We start from the raw sequence: 20,723 nt of genomic DNA, 5'->3' as shown, positions 1-20,723 counted from the left end.
GTCTTAGCTTTCCCAAATCCTCCCATCCATCCTTCACGAGACTTTCTCTCTCGCACGTCACCTCACTCCACCACAAAAGCCTCCTCCCGACTACCTCAGTTTCCCACATCCTGACCATTCTATCATAATCCTCATCCTCATTAATATACTTTTTTTCAAGATGTTGAAAATCTGGTCGATGGTATGTTCTTTCCCTCCCGGTTCTCCGTTTGCCTCCCCGATCCTTTCTCTCGGAGGGGTTCGTTCGGAATGTGAAAAACACCGATGCTAACGATGGCTTTTTGTTTCGGGATCGATAGAAGCAACAGCAGCAAGCTGCATCTGCGGCTTCGGGGAAGAAGAAGGTTACCGCTGCTCAGTTACGGGTTCAGAAGGGTCAGTTGCCGAATATTCCCTAACGATGAAGACGCCGTTCCACCCCCTCCCCACGCGAGCAACGGAAGCTAGCCGGACGTTCTTGTCGAAAGAAATATCGAAGGATACGGGATGCTAACGTTTATTAGATCTCGGTGAACTTTCGTTACCGTCGACGATGAAGACGCATTTCCCGGATCCTGACGATATCCTTAACTTCACACTCACGATCGAGCCTGATGAAGGTATGACACACACACCACCAGCCCCACCATAATCCTTGTATCCGCGGATAACTAATCTAATATATGAATGATAATACAGGGATGTACAAGGGCGGTGCCTTCAACTTTGATTTCACCATCAACCAGAACTTCCCACACGAGCCGCCAAAGGTCCTTTGCAAGCAGAAGATCTACCATCCAAATATCGATCTGGAAGGGAAAGTCTGCCTTAATATTTTGAGAGAGGACTGGAAACCCGTGTTGAACTTGAACGCTGTGATCGTTGGGTTGCAGGTATGCCCTTCTCTCTTTTTCTCAAGATCTCTCTTCGATTCTGAGTCCGGTGGTACCTGAATCGATCGGAATGACGGTATGCTAACTAAACTTCCGCCGTATAGTACTTGTTCCTCGAACCAAACGCATCGGACCCGTTGAATAAAGAGGCCGCCGAGGATTTGAAGACCAACCGGGACAACTTTAAGAGGAACGTTCGATCTTCCATGAGCGGTGGATACGTCAAGAATATCTCGTATGATAAAGTCACGAAATAAAAGCTTCCGATTCATCATCACACGACGTTTTCACGGGAGGATCTTTTTTTTATTATAATAATCTCTACGAGATCACGGCAGCACTTCTATCGATCGCTTCGTTCGCTGTTTCTTTTTTCTGTTCATGTCCTCTTTTCTTACCCTTTATGCTTACTGGTCGTTACGGAGGTGTTTTCCCTTTCGGCGCTTGCTTTCCTTTCCTAGCATTGGAGACGAAAGTCTTCCTTTGTTCCAATCTGCTTTCTGTTCTTTTTTTTTTCGAAACATGCCTATAGATTCTTCTTTCTTGGGATGATAAGCAAAGGCGAACATTTTTGTCACGATGGAAAAGGGATAGAATGAGGCTTTTTTGCTTTCTTTGGATCTTCTTTTCTATCTATCTTGCAAATTTTTTTTTTTTGGAGAAATTTATATTAGATTTCCCTAATTTTTTCTCTCTTCTCTTTTCTATATAGCTAATTTGGCTCCGTTACCCCTCTTCCTCCTTTCGCCTTTCTTCTCTTTTCCCCGGATTAAAATCCCGGGGTGTTCCCTTGTTTTAGCCGTCGTTGTTGATATCCTTTTTGACGTCCAGCCTGCGGTTTTCTCCTCCTTCTCCTCTCGAACCCTACCACCACTATTCCGTTGTCAATATAAATCATCGCGTCTGGCGCTGGATTGGTCTTTGTGTCATGTTGTTGTCTATTCGATTCTATTCTGATATCTCCCTTGACTCTCGAAGTCGTCTTCTCCGAGATGGAAATTCTTATCGGACGTTTTTAGGCATATATAAATCGATAGTATAGTAATCGAATGGTTCCCAGTGGCTAGGTTGGTGGGAGCGGTGATATCATATGCATTTTAGTGCACAGATGGGGAATCCTTGGCTGGCTTGTGATGGTGTGGTGAATCTAATCCCTAAGAATCTAGAATGCGGATTCCTCTTTTCGGATCGAGAACCTTCTCCGCGTATTGCTGGTGGGCGAGTTCTGCGTGTACACTGTCTGTACTCCGTATTCCGGAGTGCATTTGAAAGTTCCCACAGTCCCGTTTTAACTGGCGCCAATTTGGTGTTTTGCGAGACCGCGGAGGGAGAGCTTTCTCCGGTATCGCAAAAAGGCGCCAAAGTTTAGACTACTCTGCAGGGGTGGTTTTTGGTGGAAAAAGCTAGGAGTTGGAGTCGGCCATTTACCCGCTGTCCGAGGTGAGTCCTTTGTATGTAACTGTGTGTAACTCGTGTAGACAGAGTAGACCCTACACAGTACGTGAAAAGAATAAATAGGCCGGCTCGGAAGCTGGTTTTTTTTTCATCCGATTCTATTTTTTTCTCCCTTCACTCCATTATATTTTCTTGCTTGTTGTGTGATTGTCAATCGTCAGTTGTTGTATTTTCGAGCTTCCTTCGTATCTACACTTCTCTCTTCAACTTCATCTTCCCGTCTGTGAAAACCAGATAACAAACCCACGATGGCCTCGAGAACCGTTACCAGAGCACTTCGCTCTTCCTCCAGACAGGCAATGGTTGCCGTCAAGCGTCCGATCACCCAAAGATCTCTCACGACCGCCGCTCTCCTCACCGCGGCGTCCAGACCGGCCGTTGCCAGGTCTGCTGCCAGAATAGCCGTTCCAGCTATTCAATCGCGAGGACTTAAGACCATTGACTTTGCCGGTGTTAAGGAGGAGGTTTACGAGCGTTCCGACTGGCCTAGGGAGAAGTTGCTTGTATGTTTTACCCCTCCTAGCTAGTTCGAGACCAGGCCTAATGCGGGGCATACATGTCTACGAGCTATTACGTATCCTAACTAACCCCGCTTTTTTTTTTTTTTAACCTCTGATAGGAATACTTCAAAAACGACACCCTCGCATTGATCGGCTACGGTTCCCAAGGTCACGGCCAAGGTCTCAACCTCCGCGACAACGGTCTAAACGTCATCGTCGGTGTTCGTAAGAACGGAGCCTCGTGGAAGGAAGCCATCGAAGATGGATGGGTTCCCGGACAGAACCTGTTCGAGATCGACGAGGCTATCAACAAGGGAACCATTGTTATGAACCTTTTGTCTGATGCGGCGCAGAGTGAGACCTGGCCGAGCATCAAGCCGTTGATTACGAAGGGGAAGACTTTGTATTTCTCGCATGGGTTTAGTCCTGTTTTTAAGGATTTGTGGGTTCCTCTCCTTCTTTGATTTGTTATCAGGGGGGTGGGTGTGCTAATTATGTGTGACAACGTAGGACCAAAGTCGAAGTCCCCACCGACGTCGACGTCATCCTCGTCGCCCCCAAAGGTTCCGGCCGTACCGTCCGCTCCCTCTTCAAAGAAGGCCGAGGCATCAACTCCTCCATTGCCGTCTTCCAAGACGTAACCGGTAAAGCCGAAGAAAAAGCCGTCGCCCTCGGAGTCGCCGTCGGATCCGGATATCTTTACAAAACCACCTTTGAAAAAGAAGTCTACAGCGACCTTTACGGTGAACGTGGATGTTTGATGGGAGGTATCCATGGAATGTTTTTGGCGCAGTATGAAGTGCTCAGGGAGAATGGACATTCGCCTTCCGAGGCCTTCAATGAGACCGTCGAGGAGGCGACGCAGAGTTTGTATCCGTTGATTGGAAAGAATGGGATGGATTGGATGTACGAGGCTTGTTCCACTACTGCTAGACGGTCGGTCCCCCCTTCTTTATATAACTCTTTTCATGTTGGATGAATACTAATTGGGGGGTTTTCGATAGTGGTGCCATCGATTGGTCCTCGAAATTCAAGGATAGCTTGAAGCCAGTCTTTGAGGAGCTTTACGACTCCGTCAAGACCGGCAAGGAGACCAAGCGTTCCTTGGAGTTTAACTCGCAAAAGGACTATCGTGCCAAGTACGAGCAGGAGATGCAGGAGATCAGAGATTTGGAGATCTGGAGGGCTGGAAAGGCTGTTAGGTCTTTGAGGCCGGAGAATAACTAGAGGGGATAAACGGGGGTTTGATACCTCTGGATCCTTCTTCGGTTGACGATGATACGCTATTTTTTTTTTTCTTTCCTTATGTCCAAAAGTTTGCTTTTTGGATGGTGATGGTGGAGCGACTCCCGGCATGCATGCGCACGGAGGGTTTTACAGAGGTATATTCTTTGTATTATACTATAATTACGATCAGCTTTTTTTTTTTTTTCAAAGTCCAGGACTCAGATGCTATCAATTCAACGTAAAGAATACTGCCGTGACAAAAGAGGCGACTCGATGCCGTGAGGGTATGCCATCGGACCCCTATCGTCTACGGTACTAGAAGTCCATAACCAGTTGCTGCGGAGCATCGCATAATATCCTGCGGGGCTCGGTTAGTATGAGAGTTGTATGTATTGCAAGATTGTGCAATCGGTGGGCCGTATCCTCGAAGGTGCCGGCTGAATGTTATATTTGGGAGCGGGGAAATGCAGATTTCAACGGTTACACGGGGGTGATGGAGAGTTTGTATCCTGCGGATGATACTTGTGATGGGGTTTAAACGGAATTTTCCAGATGGATACGATTGATTATTTTATCATATCGTTGTTAACCCGGGTGTTTTTTGCACATATCGGAGAGCGTCTTGAGCCCGAGGGGTTAAATCCCGTCGTACAGATAACCATGCATACATGGATTCGGCCCCGATCGAGCCGTCTACCTTTTCGTATCATATAGAACCGTGTCGATACGAAACCATGTTTCCATGTTTATTATAATTACCAATTTTTGAAAATGATATCGGCTCGATGGTTTCGCCGCGCCGGTTCTGCAAAAGTCGTTTACAACGTAAGGGTGAAGCTTGTCTGCAGGTTTCGACGAATTTTGAATTTCCGTTGGCATGTTTGGGAAGGCCACACAGGGAATATTTATGTCAGCACGCTGGCTTCGAGAGCGCCTTTTCTGCTGCAGGTATGATATTGAAAGGCGCCGTCCAGGGGCTTGCGTCTGCTGGGTACGGTCAGCAACGCGCAGGCACGCAGGGGCTGTTTCCTTCCTTTCTAAATCTTATTTTATATAATGCGCTCGATTAATTGTTGCGGATTGGACTTGCAATTTATTGTGATGCGGTAGCGGTACAGCCGTGGCGTCAGATCCATGCGGTATATGCTTGATTACCTGCCTTTTGTCATGACCGCGGCGTAACAATATTCCCCTCTGCAGGATTTTGAATCAAATCATGCGAAAGGAGGCTCGTGCCGGAGAGCTCGAGGGTTATGATATCAAATGTTTGATAATACGTAGGGTTATTATCAAACAAATACAACACTAGTCGTTCACGAGCTCGAGTCAAGTCACGTTTTGAAGGGTTTCGGTACGGTAACGTTACGGAAAGCTATATTTGTTTCTATTTTAAATTTTTTGTTTTCGGTTTTGCGGGCGAGAAAACTGCCGTGATCGATCATCATGATTCGGATTGGTGTATGGTACCAATTGGTTCCATCATAACTTTTTGATTTTCGCCAACTGTTAAAAAAACGGGCAACGCCGAATCGACCGACAGGATCATGTCGTTATCCATAAAGATAAAGAAAGGAAAGGATCGAAAAATAGCTTAAGAGTACCGACTCTCGTGTGAAGATCCGAGTAAAAAAAATATCGCATTCGAACGTTGACGCTGCGGTGCCAAGACTTGGGATTGGCCGGGCGGAAAAGAGCGAACGAAGCCAGCTAAGCTAAAGGCTTATGGTGGGTACGATTTAACTGCGATTGTTGAGTATGTATATAAAACCGATGCACGGTAAACTCCAGGCCGGCGTAGCAGCTGAGATCACAGCTGCAAGCATTTCCGTACGTAGATCTAGTAAGGGTTTGGGGTTTTATGGTGTGGTAAATGTTCGAGGCGTATTTGTCTGGGCGCGGTCAGTAAACTGCGGTGTGGGCTTGTGGTGTGGGTCGTCAGTACCTACTCCACACACCACCCATCCGATGTTGACATTTTGATTTGATTCCAAATATAAACCAACCCGGAGGGTCAAAGTTCGCCACAGCCGCAACATCCCTGCAGGTTGTATTTGATTTCGAAATTTCTTTGGTGAATGTTATAAAGGGGAGTTGGAAGGCCCCCAGGCTAACTTTTCCCGGGATCTTCTGGATTATTGTGTATGTAATCAGGTGGCCTAGATGTCAAGTACTAGTTGGGTGAAGAAGTTACTTTCTTGAACATGCTAGGGCTCGGTTGGAAAAAAAGGTAGGGTTATCGGTTGAAGCCACGATACTGGGCGAAAGGTACGAAGATTAGGGTTGACAGGATATCATGTTTCGGAACATGCGAAGCGATGATAACGTGAGATCGATAAACCCGCGTCGTTACATATACATGTGCAGTATTTTTTTTTTTTTTTACAAAAGAAGAAGCATCTGTGCCTTTTTTTTTCTCCGGTTTGATTATCTCGAAATTTGAAGCATTTCCAGGCATAAGCATTGCAGAAGGCTTATGATTCACCGGAGAGAGAATAGCGCGGTTACTTTGAAGGAAGATTGGTTTAGAAGTAGAAGCGCAGCAGGAGGCTAGTACTCTAGTATTTGGGTGTAATTACGAGGTTACCTTTTCGGCACGAGCGACTTGGTGGGCCCGGTAAGTACCATGTTCGTGTTCAGTGACCATGTACCGAAGGTGACTTTGACAATTGAGAATCAGTTCAGGTCCAGCTGGGAGTCCACATGTGCATCAACTACTCTTGTGAATCAAAACCACCCCTTTGTATGCAAGCATTCTTTTTTTTAGAAGATAAATTATAATCGTACTTCCCCCCTCTTGTTCTTCCTTTTGGATTCTCTCGAGTATTTCATAATTATACATTAACGTTAGTTACCGTAGCCCGTGCGATCAACACATATTTGCAATTGTCGTCCGGGGTTATACGCCTTGGCATCGACTTTATTCTGACAAAACAAAAAGACGGCATCACAACATCTTCATATTATAAATAATCACCTCGTCAGCTTGCAGGACGACGTAAGCTTCTTTTTTCTTACAGTAATTTGCAATACCACCTACCAACAGCAATTGCCTTCCGTATCTATCAGAAAGGAGAGGTGATTAAGAAAGAACAGAAAGAAAGAAGAAAAGATGGGGATATATATAATAAGGGACTTCCTCCGCCTGAACTCGCTGCTACCGTTCCGTCGAAAATCCTGCGATTTACCACCAGACCTCGCGCCTTGCAATTACGGCTGTTGTCGTCCGAACGAAGCATTCTTTCTCAATTCTGCTATATCTTCAACCGAATCTTCCACATCATCAGACTCATCTTCAAGAAGAGAAAGAAGAGCAAGTACAACACGGAGCACTCCGTCCCCTCAGCCCGGAATAGTAATATCCTCATATTCAGCCCCGGTCCAAGTCCCCATCCTCTCGATCCCCAAACCGCGAAAACGCAGCGCCAGCCAAACCCGCCGGGAAATCGCATTACGCCCAAAATCCAGCCGTCAATCCATGGGATCCAAAAAATCAAAAATGACACTAGTGGAAATCTTCCAAAGCCAGGGATGTTCCAGCTGTCCCCCAGCGAATTCAAATGTCATCGAACTCATGAACAATTATCCGAGTATTTTGGTGTTGACTTACGAGGTTACGTATTGGGATTATTTGGGGTGGAAGGATGTTTTTGGGAATAAAGAGTTCGATAGACGGCAGCGGGATTATGCGGGGGTGTTGGGGAATGAGTCGGTTTTTACGCCGCAGGTTGGTTTCATATATATCTTGATGTTAAATGAACTGTTACTAATGGTTTTGCGGTAGGTTATTGTGAACGGCCGCGCGGACGGCGTAGGCAATACCTTCAAAGACCTCAACAAGATCGTTAGCCAAGGCGTCATGGCCGCCGCGAACGAAGACACGGTCAGAGTCGACACCGAAAGCAATGCGATCCTTGTCTCCGGCGGAGATGCGGACGAAATCGCAGACGTTCATTTGGTCAGGTATATGCCCAACCCACCTGATGTCGATATTAGACGTGGGGAAAACGCGGGGAGGTGTTTGCCTCATCGGAACGTTGTGGTCGACATTAGGAAGATCGGGGAGTGGAGGGGGGGCAGTACGGTTTTTAATATCGGGGATGAAAAGCAGGAGGGGATCGAGAGGGCGGTTTTGGTGCAGAAGGGACGGGGCGGTGCGGTGATCGGGGTTGCCAGGTTGGAGTAGATCGAACCCTACGAAGGGGTCACTGGGTTCTTTTGGGGGTGTAAATATCGTTTTGTTTGATACCGGACTGGAGTTTCATGGGCTTCTTTTTCACTTTGCGAGTTTTTGGTGTTATACTTTCTTTCAATTGGCGTTTCTTGGGCTTACAATTCGTTTCCTTCATGTTATGTCTTCTTCTTCATGCCCGAGACAACGTAGTGTTTGATATCAACCTTGAGCGTTCCAATGGAGTTACCGAATTCTTCACAAAACCCAAGCACACTCTTTCCGTAGCATCGAACGCAGAGTTTTACCCATTTGGATAGTTACGGCAAAGGAGAAAATAAAAATGCCGTGATGAATATAGACAGCGAACGATATTGTCAGCAGCGAAAAGTGTGTTGATCTCGTTGGGTTTGGGCTACACCAAGTCACGTGGACGATCAGGTGCCACGCCAAAGCCGGGGAACTCACACGCGCATATTCGACCCACCACACAACCGTAGCTTGCAGCGGGTCCGAAGCGGAATCGAAGAAATGCTCTTTCGTTTCTTCTTATTTTGAGTTCAAAGACCATGGTGGATACTGGGTGAGACTTGCTAGTCTTTCGAGACTTGTTTCGAGTATATTTCCCTTACTATGGCGCCGCCTGCGGTATGTTCTACCCTAAGTGGGGGGTGTATGTTTACTGATGGAGAATACGTAGACACCTCGGTACCGCTTCCCATCACCGGATGACGTGCCACGGCCTCGTACCGACCCGCCACGGGTTTCAAACGCCACGGCCCAAACATGTGCGGTAGCTCCATCTCCAGCTCCGGCTCCAAAGCCACAGTTCGCTACACCAGCGCCTCCAGCTGCACGGCGACGGTTTCCGCAGCCTCCTATTACCCAAACACCGGGGACTTTCGGCAGGAGCTATAATAATCGCGGGTTCAGTCCCGATCCGGATTTCTTCACACCGAGTGTCAATCAGAGGAAGGTTGCGAAGGCGGTACCGGGGGGATCCACGGGGAGCAAACGACGACGGAGATCGTTTGATCTTGATGAGATTGATGAAGCTTTGTTGCTTTCTGGGAAGCCGAGGGTTTTGGGAGCTTCGTCGGGCGGTTGGAAGGTTCCGGCTGAGTATTTTGGAGATACACCAGTACCTCGTATGTTTTTTCCCTCTTGCTCCATCATTGTAGATATTTGGGGGGCTGATATACTTGGTAGGAAAAATACAAGGCCTCCATGCCACACCAACACCATCGTTACGACGTCCAACGTTCAGACAGAGTTCCGCGATTATCTCTTCACCGCCTGGGGATTTGAATCTAAGCTTCGGAGATACGCAGGAGGATGTTCAGGATGATGATAGTCAGGAAGTGGAAAGTGGGAAGGCGGCGGTGGTCATTCCGCGGAAGAAGAGACAGAAGAGTGTAGGAGTGTTTGATGATATCGAGAGTATTGCTTCCAGCCTTCCGGGTACTAGAGATGAGGATGGGGATATAGATGTAGGTTCTGATCGGGAAGAGAATGCATGGGATACTACGAAGGCCGGTTTACGAACGCCACCGAAGGTTCAGAAGGGGGTTTTTATATCGAATATATTCGACAGCAGCTCGATACCTCCCCCTCCTCCCACAACAGCACTACCACCTGGCGAAAAGTGGATGGCAGTTCCGGACCAACCGCAACTAAAACTGCCACCGAAATCATCACCGACCGAGAATCTCAATAAAGCGATATGCGCGATGGCATGGTCACCTTCACATCGGAAAAGAAGGAATGCGAATAGTAAGTATTTGAACGGAGGCTTAGCGGCTACGGTTTTGGGATGGGCGTACGATGCGCAGGATCTCGTGTTACGGAGCAATATGGTTATCGAGCAGAATTATAATGATGGGAGTTTTGTGGTGAGGGTTCGGACCGTTTGGGGAGAAGAGGGTTACGCGGCTGTTACGGGGGAAGAAGAGGATGGGGGGATTGGAAGTGGGGCGGGGAGGGTTATTCTTATCGGGGATGAGAACAGCGGGCTGAGGAAAGATCTCGGACAGGGATCGCGAGTGGAAGTGAGGCCGCCGATGTGGGAGGTAATAGTGGAGGGAGAGAGTTGGACGGTGGGGATCAATTGGAGGCTCCTGTAGACCTACCTACTCTTACTGTTCGGTTCCCTTCGCCGTCTGAAGATATAGCTGTTGAGGCTCCCGAGGAGCTATCGGTATAGATTGCTTGGCTATATTCGTCCAAGACTCGAGCCGTTTAGCCTCAACTAACGAGGGTGCACGAAGGATTCGATAACTGAATATAGCTAGCTAAAGCACACGACTATTCGGCCAAGAGCTCTAGCTACTCCATACCGTAGGAGGCAAAGGAATAAAAACAAAGCGAAAGGCACACAATTCATGCCCACATTCATAATTGATAGCTCGAGAGATCCCGCTATTTTTAGTCCGAGTCGTGGAGTGCGGAGTGTTTGTTCGTGTTCATCAACCAACTTACGTCAACCTGGCTCAGGTTTAGCAGGGCGGTGCAACACCCTTTGTTTCTCACAGGCTGATTCCGAGGCAGCAAATTCCAAATGGCCTTCTTTGAATGTCATATCATGGCTCCATACATCGCTTTGGTTATGTACCTGGCTGTGCCGTATTGGTTAGGGAACTAGTTGGGTATGTTGATACTCACACAGAGTCAGCGGGAACAGTCAGTTGACAGGGTCAGGTAAATTGTCCGGTCGTCGACGAAGCAATAAAACTATTTCACACCCCCATTTTCCATATCTAAATCTCTTCCTTTTAAATATTTCAGCTTCGTGTATTGTATTATATCTACACCATCATAGAGAGTTAAAAGTTTCACAGGCGCCCGATTTACCGCCGATAGTCATAGAAAACCAGGTTTGTCAGATTCTTCTTCTCTTCTTATTCCTTTGGTTGTGACCTCGTAAGCTATATATATGAGATCGAACCCCTTCTTCCGTTCGGTCCTGTCCTATCATCGGCTCGTGTGCAGATTGGGATTAAAATAAAATTACCTAGCGATCAATCAGACCGACCCGACTCCCAGTTAGCTAACTGCTTATAATTAGCCAACGGGAAGGAACCGACGACGACGCACTGCAGGGGCACACAATAGAACAGACGTTGGAGAAAGAACGTAATCCGATTGTGCTCCTTGAAACAGACCCCAACCGCACCCTCATACCTTCCTCACACATAATACTATACCTACTACATACGACTTGTGCCGTCCGTCCCTTAACTCTATCATCATCCAACAGATTGAAATTTGTTTTTGTTTCTTGTTCCGTTCTGTTGTTCTAGCTTGGAAAAGTTGCGACTCCGAAACAGAACACACCCGCACAAACACACAACCAAACACGCTCCGACAACAGGTCCAGAATAGAAGAAGCAGCGGACATTCTGCCTCATACACGCTCACTCGCAAACGGAGTTCTAACCCCCCCCCAAAAAAAAAAAGAACTGACCGCGATCGGTCGCTCTGCTGATGGACCACCGGAACAATAATAATAATGACCCTTACTCCCGCCTTGACTTCAATGGCGCCGGTTCCTTCGATCCCCCAAGTCCTATCTCCTCCCCTTCACACATGGATCCCTTCAACAACAACAACAACAATAGAACGCCGTCGCTAGGTCGACCGCTTCAATCCCGAGTAACCTTTCAATCCCCGTCTCCGGTCTATGGCGATCAGCAGCAGTATCACCAGCCGCCTCAGCAACCCCAGAATCCCTATGATGCTTACGGCGCCGCCCCGCAGCGACATAACACGCCCGGACTGGGTCCGGCGCACGCGAACTACTATGATGACGAAATGGCTGTTCAACCGACAGTAAGGCCGAATTGAACCTGAGCTTTGATTGAGGGTGATTTTTTAATTTTTTTTTTTTAAAAAAAAACACGCTTATTAACTCGTTTTACTTTGGTTGTTTTAGTACTCGGTCCAGAATCTAGCGCATTCGTATCAGCAACATGGTCAGCAACAGCCGGGACAACAGTTGAGCGGCCAAACTGCTGGTCAACAGTATCAAAACCCTTCTTACAACTCCCAGGAGGACTTTGACGACGTCTACCAACCTTCGCCGCTAGAAGATAGCTATCCTATGCATCAGTACAATGAACCGGGTTACGATAAGGATTACGACGATAGCCAACCGATATTAAGTCCTTCGCAGGCTGGGTTCCCGGAGGGACAACAGGACCCGGGATATTTCCCACCGCAATCTACGACTCCGGTTCCCACGATTAAAAGATGGAAGACGGTGAAGAAGGTCGAGCTGTACCAGGGCAACTTGGTGCTCGATTGTCCTGTCCCGAAGAAGCTCCTATCTCAGATGCCGAGACAGAATGCCAGAGAGTTCACTCACATGCGATATACGGCTGCAACTTGCGACCCGGCAGACTTCTTGAAGGAACGATTCACCCTCCGTCAGCAGCTATTCTCAAAGCCACGATTTACCGAACTATTCATCGTTGTCACCATGTACAACGAGGATGAAATATTGTTTGCCAGAACTATGCGTGGTGTTATCAAGAATATTCAGTACATGTGCAGCAGGACGGGATCGCAGACGTGGGGTGATGAAGGGTGGAAAAAGATCGTGGTTTGTATTGTCAGCGACGGTCGTTTAAAGATCAATCCGAGGACGAAGAGTACCTTGGCGGCCATGGGGTGTTATCAGGATGGTATCGCGAAGAATCAAGTCGGTGATAAACCTGTGACGGCTCATATTTACGAGTACACCACGCAAGTCAACCTGGAAATCAAAAACGACCTGATCGAGGTTCAACCCGGAGGCAAGAACAGCGTTCCCATGCAGGTCATCTTTTGTTTGAAGGAGAAGAATCAGAAGAAGATCAATTCCCATCGGTGGTTCTTCCAGGCTTTTGGAGAGGTTTTGGATCCGTCGATTTGTGTTTTGATCGATGCTGGTACGAAGCCCGGTGGGAAGAGTATTTATCACCTCTGGAAGGCCTTTGAGTTGAATCCCGAGTGTGGCGGAGCTTGTGGTGAGATCAAAGCTATGTTGGGTAGTGGATGGAAACATCTACGAAATCCGCTTGTTGCGACCCAGAATTTTGAGTACAAGGTATGGATCAATATATATGGTGTATATATATATTTCCAGCGAGCTCTCAACTAATACGGCCATAGATGTCAAATATCCTCGACAAACCGCTAGAGAGCGCATTTGGTTTCATCAGCGTGTTACCGGGTGCTTTCTCCGCTTATAGATTCGCTGCTCTCCAGAGCAGGAAGGGTTTACCGGGGGGCATGCAAAACAATGTTCCCGAGGGTCCTCTCGAGAAGTACTTCAAGGGCGAAACGATGCATGGTGCCAATTCCACCTTCTTCGATGCCAACATGTACCTCGCTGAGGATCGTATTCTCTGTTTCGAATTGGTCACAAAGCGGAATTGCAACTGGGTCTTGACGTACGTCAAGTCCTCATACGCGGAAACCGACGTCCCGGACCGAATGCCCGAGTTGATCTTGCAGCGAAGGCGTTGGTTGAACGGTTCGTTCTTCGCCGCTGTCTACGCCCTGGTCCACGCTTTCGATATCTGGCGAAGCAAGCACTCGTTACTTCGCAAGTTGATGTTCCACATCGAGTTTCTGTATCAGTTCATTTTCATGCTCTTCTCCTGGTTCGCCCTCAGCAACTTCTTCTTGGTTTTCAAGATTTTGACGGCCAGTTTGGGTGAGGCGAGCGTTAGATTCGCGCCAGGGAGAGTTTTGAGCGTTGTCTTTGAATGGTTGTATCTCGGTATTCTGCTCACTTGTTTCATCCTTTCGCTTGGTAATCGTCCGCAGGGGTCGAACAAGCTGTACATGACCATGGTTGTCTTTTGGGCTATCATCATGGTGTAAGTTTTCCCCTTTTCCGGTGTTACGGGAAAGACAGGGCTAATATTTGGCTTAGGTATTTGCTCTTTGCTGCTATTTTCGTTTCTGTCCGTGCTGTGCAGTCGGTTCTCGACAATACGGAGGGCCCGGTCACGATCAATGCCCTCTTCCAGAACCGAATCTTCAGAGATTTGCTCATCTCTCTGTGCTCGACATATGTCATCTACTTTGTTTCTTCGTTCCTGTTCTGGGAGCCATGGCACATGTTCACCAGCGTAAGTTTAACAAATCCGTCTTGGATGAAAACACGACTGATAGATTTGTTAGTTCCTGCAATACCTTCTCCTATCCCCCAGCTACGTCAACGTCCTCAACGTCTACGCTTTCTGCAACACACACGACATCTCCTGGGGTACCAAGGGAGACGACAAAGTCGCCACCGATTTGGGTGTGGTCAAAGTCCAAGAGGGCGGAAAAGTCGACGTCAACATCCCATCCGACGACGGCGATCTCGACGCAGAGTATACCAAACAAGTTAACATTCTACGCGAGAAATTCGTCGAACCGCCAAAAGTTCGAAAGCCGGAAGAAGTTCAAGAGGATTACTACAAGGGCGTTAGATCGTCGGTCGTCCTTTTGTGGATGTTTACGAACTTTGGGTTGGCGGCCGTGGTTTTGAATTCTGCCGGGTTGGATAGGTTGCAGGTTGGCCCCGGGGCTGATGAGAGAGCAGCTATTTACCTTTCGGTCGTCCTGTGGTCTGTGGCGGCGTTGTCGCTTTTTAGATTTTTCGGATCATGCTGGTTTTTGATTATCAGAATGGTGAGTTTTGAATTTCATTTGTGGTTTAGAGGGGTTGGAGTTGTGGCTAACTTTGTGTCTAGTTCCGTGGTGTATAAACAGCGATGGTATTTACGATATTTGTAATTCTTTTTAACGAGTTATGATCATACGGTCCCCCTCTCTTCGGTTTTTTGTTCGTAAAGAGCGGGATGTTAAACTTCTTGCGTATTCGCTTTAGACAAGCTGCTTTCTATTCTTGAATTTATTATTATGCACGGGCGGTGATTTGTCCTTGTATATGGTTTTTTCTTTCTTGTGGGGGTGTTTTTTTCCGCCAGTATTTTAAAATCTTTGGGTATGCCAGAATTCTGGAACTTTGCCGTGATTGTATTTACCCGGACTGTTGTAAATTACATTACCAGCTAGCATTTGGCGTTATTCGCTGTATAGCTTTGTTTGAATGGATGTTTCCCTATTTGACATGGGTGAAAGTTATTCCAACGAGGTGTTTGTAGTCGCTCGTCTCACCCTACCCAACGATACAATTTTAGAATAGAGTGTGTCGGGCGATAAGTAGCCGCCGTCGTCGCAGATATGGGTTCCAACGAGAAGATATCGGTCCTGATGGTATGTTTATCTAATACCTTATAACCAACCACCTTTTAAGTTTGGAAAGCTGACGGGAATAGGTATGCCTTGGTAACATTTGCCGGTAAGCTACGGTGGATACATGTTGGTAGAGATCCCCCACCCCCGCTGATATTACAAAAAGATCACCGATGGCCGAAGCCGTCTTCCGCCACGTCGCGCAAGAACACGGCCTCCTCGACAGGTTCGATGTGATCGATAGCGCGGGAACGGGAGCCTACCACGTCGGGAGCTCACCGGATTCACGTTCAGCAGCCGAGTGCCGTAAGAACGGGGTATCGATTTCACATCGTGCGAGACAGGTGAAGAAGGAGGATTTCGAGAGGTTCGATTATATTTTGGCCATGGATGAGGAGAATTTGGAGAATCTGGAGAGGAAGAAGCCGAGGAGCGGGGAGGTCAGGGCGAAGGTTATGATGTTTGGAGAGTTCAGGGGGGAGGGGGATCATGGGGGGAAGGTGGTGGAAGATCCGTATTATGGGGGGCAGAGGGGGTTTGAAGTTAATTTTGGGCAGTGTTGGAGGTTCAGTGAGGGGTTTTTGAGGAGGGTTTTGGGGGTTGATGTTTGATTTTGTTCTTTACATTCCTATTGATCTCGTGGAGGGGTTGGGATTATAGATGGTAGTTTTGTATTAACAAATACAATTTCTTGGTATAAATATATGTACAAGATGGGTAGCAAATACGCTACCACTGGTAGTATTGATGTTGACCGTAGATAGGTCTATTGGCCAACGGTACCCAGACCTTCTGCCGTAACCTCTTCTCTTCCTTTTCCCTCGCTAGTCTTTCTAGTGTTTTGTTTTCTTTTAGGATGACACTGATGGAAGTATACGGTCTGACGAGGATGTTAATTCTTCCTCTCGCGCGAGGGAGGGGTTCTCTATCCGGTGTTCCCCTACCGACCCATGCTTGTGAGATATACGTCTGTTCCGGATCGAAGCCCTTTGTGAATATAGCTTCGTTCTTCGCCTGCACCAAATGTTTCAAGACTTCCTTCGCAGCCTTTTTGGGGGAGTAACGCATTTGTATCAATGCGTGCTCTAGAGGTTTTCCAGCGATCTGACGGGCTAAAGGTCCCAGTTTTTTAAGAGATGTTTTGAAGTTATGCGATTGACAGAGGTGTTCTTTTTCCGATTGCATTCTCTTTAGGGTGGGTGTTAGACGGCCGCGCCGTTTTATCTGGCGGATACGGTATTTTGCCATGAAGGAGGGGGAGGTGGGGTATAAACCCGATTGTTTTAGGATGGCGATACGGTTTGAGCCGGCTTGTTGGAGGAGGGGGGAAGGAACTCCCGGATCTTCATCGTGGGGTATCGAGGTGGAATCATCCTTTTGGAAGATGGAGGAGGAGGAGAGGTCGCCGCGTTTTAGTTTTGTGGCTTGGGAGGTTGATGAGGGTAAAGCTGGTTGCTTTTCGAGGAGTTCGGCGACGGAGACGGGGACGCCTTTGGAATCTTCGAGGTTTTTGCGGCGGAAGAGGCCGAATAATGTGCGGGTTTGTAGGTGGGCGGGGGGGAGGAAGGGTTTTAGGACTGTATTTGTTTGGAATTGTCAGTGATTACTTGGTTAATTGGGGGGTTATAAAAGGGGTGAACGGACGTGGTTGGCTCCTCGAGAGGGAGGATAGCCGGATGGGGACCTTCATGACATTCGGTGGTGCGTGGGTTCTCGTTTTTTGGAGGCGACGAGATATCGTGAAGTTTGGGTTGAGGATGTGGGTTTTGGTAGATTTTTGGTGGGAGAGTTGCCGCGGTATGCGCTCACGTGATCATTATATTAGGCGCGGAGGTTTTCGAGGGACATACACTACGAACTTCCGACTGTTCGAGAAATTATTATGCAATGTCATCGTGTCATCGTCCCACGGGACAAAAAAGGCACCGAAGCTGAGCGGTAAGATCTAGGAGACGTCGAATGGTTTTGTCATCTCGTGGGTATGAACTTCAGGTCGCGAATTCGATTGCGAACTACGATGCCCCTGAATAAATTACGTGCAGATTATCGTATCACGAATCATCTTAGTCTCGGTGAGTATACGGGTATGTAGATAGGGAACCTAGATGTCTTCGAGGGAAAGCGCCATGTGTATAATATCCTCAATTAATACAATATAATTGTTGTTAATTATGAGGTTTTTGGTGATGCGACCGGCCAAGACGCTGGAGCAAAACCCCTTTCCTTTCTTGGTAGGCTTCTGGAAGGTCCGGAGACGCCGGGATTCTCTTTTTTTTCACAATTGTGACGCATGCATAGCCATCTTTTTTGTGATAACGGGAGAAGCCGTGAAGGGCCCCGAAGTTGTCTTTTTTTGTTGTGATAATATGTAGATGAAAATGTAATTTCGTTTCACGTTCACGCGTGGAGTTGAGTGGGGTGATACATATCTCTTGATACGAAAGTTTTCGTGGCATACGCAGTAGAGATTTTTTGGCTCGGACGTTTCTCTCGATCTAGAAGTTAATTATCCTGGTTTGGATTCATGGGATTTCGACTCCGAACGTCTGGTACATATTGTGGTGGTGGTGGTGGTGGTGGTGTTTTTTGTGAACTTTGACAAGGCCAAGGGGACTCTTTTTGCATCGGAATGTGAAATGCAGGATGATGCATTGGTTTGAGTTAGGCTAAACTAGTCTAGATATCGGTTAAGAGCTCGAGTCCAGACTTAAAGTTTTTCCATCTTCGGGCTTCATTCCGGACTCCCTGCGACGTGCATATAACGAAGTGTGGATGTGACCGAATTCGAATTCGCTTCCAGTCTAGCAGCTGAGGGACATGCCTCGAAGCGAAGTGTATCTTCGTTCTTTTGGGAAGGTCGTTGGCTTTCCGTAAGGATTTGGAGATGCTTGTTCTTTTTCTTCTCTTGTTATCTGTCGATGGCTTACATATACGGTATGCTGTAGGTCGTCTATCGAAATTGGAGGTTTCAGTTTTCAGCCTCCCCGGAATTAAAGGCCTTTACTGTTTGGTTGGCTGGATATAACGATATATTCGTTCGTTCTTTCGTTTGTTTCCCGGTTGCAGCGGTTCGACTAACGCATCTGATGATCCGAAATATCTCCTCTGTGTTAAGGGAGGATCTAGCGTCGTTTCGATTTACCTTGTTTAAGAACTTTTCTTTTTTTCATGAACTTTCAGGTGATATGGGATTACGTTTTTTGAGCTATGGTTTCCAAACCCGCATGGATGCTCGCACTCGCAAGCTAGACCCATGTCGATGACATCGTCGCCCCGGATCCAATCAACGAGTCGGACTCGACGAAAATGTCACATTCTTAAGCTTTTGACATTTTTTTAGCTTGGGTTGTTTTATCAATCCGAGATGCCTAGAAAAAAGTCTACGATGTTTCGTGGAGTGTTTTTTAGACGGATAATGGCTATTCTTGTTCTCGTTTGGAGAAGCGGCCCTGCATTAACGGTGGTGGCGTTGGTTAGCCTTTTTGTTGTAGAGTGGGCTAGCCAGCTGGCTAAGGAACCCATGGTTGAGGTTTTTGCGGATCCCGCTCGGTGGACTTTTCGATATTTATGCATGGGGTGGCCGATGTTACGGGTTATATGCATATCCGGATGTATATGCATGTGAGTTTAGTATATCTGTGCGTTCGGGGTGTTAGTTAGTACCTACGTTCCGTAGGTATCTACGGGGGGGCGTTTATGCCTTGTAGAGGTTTATACGACGTGTGCTTGCCAATGGGATTACAATGTTCGGTTTGCGGCGAGTGGGCGAGGTCGGCGAGTTCGTATGGAAAGTTTTGTTCACGCTTCAAAAAAATAAATAATACAGAGAGGGAGAGAAATCTTAGACATATGTTTCAGTTTGTCAATAGCAAGATATATCGTACATAGAGGACACATCAAGGTGATGAGAGAAAAAGAGGCTGGGGGAGACTTGTGCGATCGTGTCTACAAGTCCGAGTTCGAATTGAGACTTGTTTTTCGTAATATTGATATACATGCCGTCTTTGAACGCAAGCGGTTGCGTGCCATGCAGATTTAATACAATAGACGGAGTCTAGTTTTTACTCAGACAAAGATGTTTTATAAAAGCCTGCAGGAAAGATCCAGATTGGACATGTCGACACGGAGAGGATTAAGCTCTTGTATCGTACCCACTTCCCACCGGCGAATTTGGCATAATTTCTAGGATCGTCCGAACCCCTTCTTATTGTCTTTTTTGAACATCGTTCCGAGAAAAAGTGGTCGTCCCTGCGTCTATACAATTGCAATTGACCGGGGCGGCGCAGACGTACCCTGGGTTGTTATCACTGGTGGGTTATCACTGCTGAATTATTGTAGACACCCTCATCTTGAGATCTTCACTTTCTTTTTTGTTTACCCTGGTTGATGGTGACGCCAAGTTACCCTTAACTCTATAGCTCTCCATAGTATATCCCGGTACGATTGTAGGTGTATACCACGAGTAGCTAAGTTTCGAAAGTTCTTTTGCATCGGTAGTACATACATTTGGGCTGGATAGCGTAAGATTGATAGCTTGGGAGGATGGCTAGGGTTCGGCGAAATTCAATTTCTTGTCAAGTTAACTAGAAGGTGAGATATAAATCTTTGCATTGCTTCTAGGGGAAGATCGATGGGATGTGAATATAATTCAGCTCCGAGCCAACCCCCAGATGCATTGATATCGTTCGATTTCTCACCTCTGTGCATTGTCTTCCATAGGAGAAACTCTTTTTATGGGCTTCATCGGCTTGTGATACTATAACAGTGTCATAATCCGCAAGGCGGACGATACGTCTACGTCCTGGCCCACGGTTTTCTTAGGATCCGAACTTATATCTTAACATCGAGATATTGGATTCTGCCTTTCACCACGCTGTCTGCTGGCCTGGATCGGTATTTTTCTCCACAGGTAAGATAAATTTACATACCTTCCTTGTTAGTGTTCCTCCGAACGGCGAAACCCAGCGGCTCTTAGGGTGGGACCGGGGAACCGTCAACGCAGTCGGGGCTGCGTCATGTTCTTGTTCATATAGTTGATGCCGGGTTCCGCATAATCGCATGAAGCACCAGCCACTGCAGCGGGTCCTACCAAACCACTTTTTCGGGTGCAGCGTCTTCTTGCAGATATTTCTTTCCTAAACGGTTCATATCAGGAGGAAATATTTTTCACGATTACCAAGTTTGGTAATGGAAGATTTTATTTTAGAGGCTCCCCTTGCAACACGTGCAGCGCATTGTCTGGGACTGCACTCTGCGGCTCGATCGTAA

The 20,723-nt window shown here is 47.2% G+C and overlaps 7 protein-coding genes across 7 annotated transcripts; 6 read left to right on the top strand and 1 right to left on the bottom strand.

Moving 5' to 3' along the window:
* Positions 1–160: 160 nt before the first annotated feature.
* On the top strand, positions 161–1,129 carry DFL_009479 (uncharacterized protein; the record flags this gene model as incomplete). Its single annotated transcript, XM_067639370.1, has 5 exons — positions 161–181; positions 300–375; positions 504–599; positions 679–872; positions 977–1,129. The coding sequence occupies 5 exons, from the start codon at positions 161–163 to the stop codon at positions 1,127–1,129; spliced, it is 540 nt and encodes a 179-aa protein (XP_067487167.1).
* A 1,446-nt stretch (positions 1,130–2,575) lies between these two features.
* Positions 2,576–4,054, top strand: DFL_009478 (uncharacterized protein; the record flags this gene model as incomplete). The annotated part of the gene is made up of 4 exons (XM_067639369.1): positions 2,576–2,830; positions 2,947–3,269; positions 3,338–3,763; positions 3,832–4,054. The coding sequence occupies 4 exons, from the start codon at positions 2,576–2,578 to the stop codon at positions 4,052–4,054; spliced, it is 1,227 nt and encodes a 408-aa protein (XP_067487166.1).
* A 3,496-nt stretch (positions 4,055–7,550) lies between these two features.
* Positions 7,551–8,237, top strand: DFL_009477 (uncharacterized protein; the record flags this gene model as incomplete). The annotated part of the gene is made up of 2 exons (XM_067639368.1): positions 7,551–7,778; positions 7,836–8,237. 2 exons carry the CDS (start codon positions 7,551–7,553, stop codon positions 8,235–8,237), a joined length of 630 nt encoding a protein of 209 aa, XP_067487165.1.
* A 618-nt stretch (positions 8,238–8,855) lies between these two features.
* Positions 8,856–11,333, top strand: DFL_009476 (uncharacterized protein; the record flags this gene model as incomplete). The annotated part of the gene is made up of 5 exons (XM_067639367.1): positions 8,856–8,870; positions 8,923–9,370; positions 9,432–10,291; positions 11,041–11,095; positions 11,287–11,333. The coding sequence occupies 5 exons, from the start codon at positions 8,856–8,858 to the stop codon at positions 11,331–11,333; spliced, it is 1,425 nt and encodes a 474-aa protein (XP_067487164.1).
* A 372-nt stretch (positions 11,334–11,705) lies between these two features.
* DFL_009475 (chitin synthase I) lies at positions 11,706–14,965 on the top strand (the record flags this gene model as incomplete). Its single annotated transcript, XM_067639366.1, has 6 exons — positions 11,706–12,050; positions 12,154–13,308; positions 13,374–14,086; positions 14,143–14,341; positions 14,394–14,888; positions 14,951–14,965. The coding sequence occupies 6 exons, from the start codon at positions 11,706–11,708 to the stop codon at positions 14,963–14,965; spliced, it is 2,922 nt and encodes a 973-aa protein (XP_067487163.1).
* Positions 14,966–15,443: 478 nt separating this feature from the next.
* DFL_009474 (uncharacterized protein) lies at positions 15,444–16,066 on the top strand (the record flags this gene model as incomplete). The annotated part of the gene is made up of 3 exons (XM_067639365.1): positions 15,444–15,476; positions 15,539–15,561; positions 15,622–16,066. 3 exons carry the CDS (start codon positions 15,444–15,446, stop codon positions 16,064–16,066), a joined length of 501 nt encoding a protein of 166 aa, XP_067487162.1.
* A 118-nt stretch (positions 16,067–16,184) lies between these two features.
* DFL_009473 (mitochondrial 54S ribosomal protein uL22m) lies at positions 16,185–17,145 on the bottom strand (the record flags this gene model as incomplete). Its single annotated transcript, XM_067639364.1, has 2 exons — positions 16,185–17,032; positions 17,100–17,145. 2 exons carry the CDS (start codon positions 17,143–17,145, stop codon positions 16,185–16,187), a joined length of 894 nt encoding a protein of 297 aa, XP_067487161.1.
* Positions 17,146–20,723: the final 3,578 nt, after the last annotated feature.

This window comes from Arthrobotrys flagrans (genome assembly GCF_004000055.1).
Source record: "Arthrobotrys flagrans strain CBS H-5679 chromosome Unknown unitig_1, whole genome shotgun sequence".
Lineage (NCBI taxonomy): Eukaryota > Fungi > Ascomycota > Orbiliomycetes > Orbiliales > Orbiliaceae > Arthrobotrys > Arthrobotrys flagrans.
Note: the sequence above shows the minus strand (reverse complement) of the source record. Positions and strands in the feature narration are given on the sequence as shown.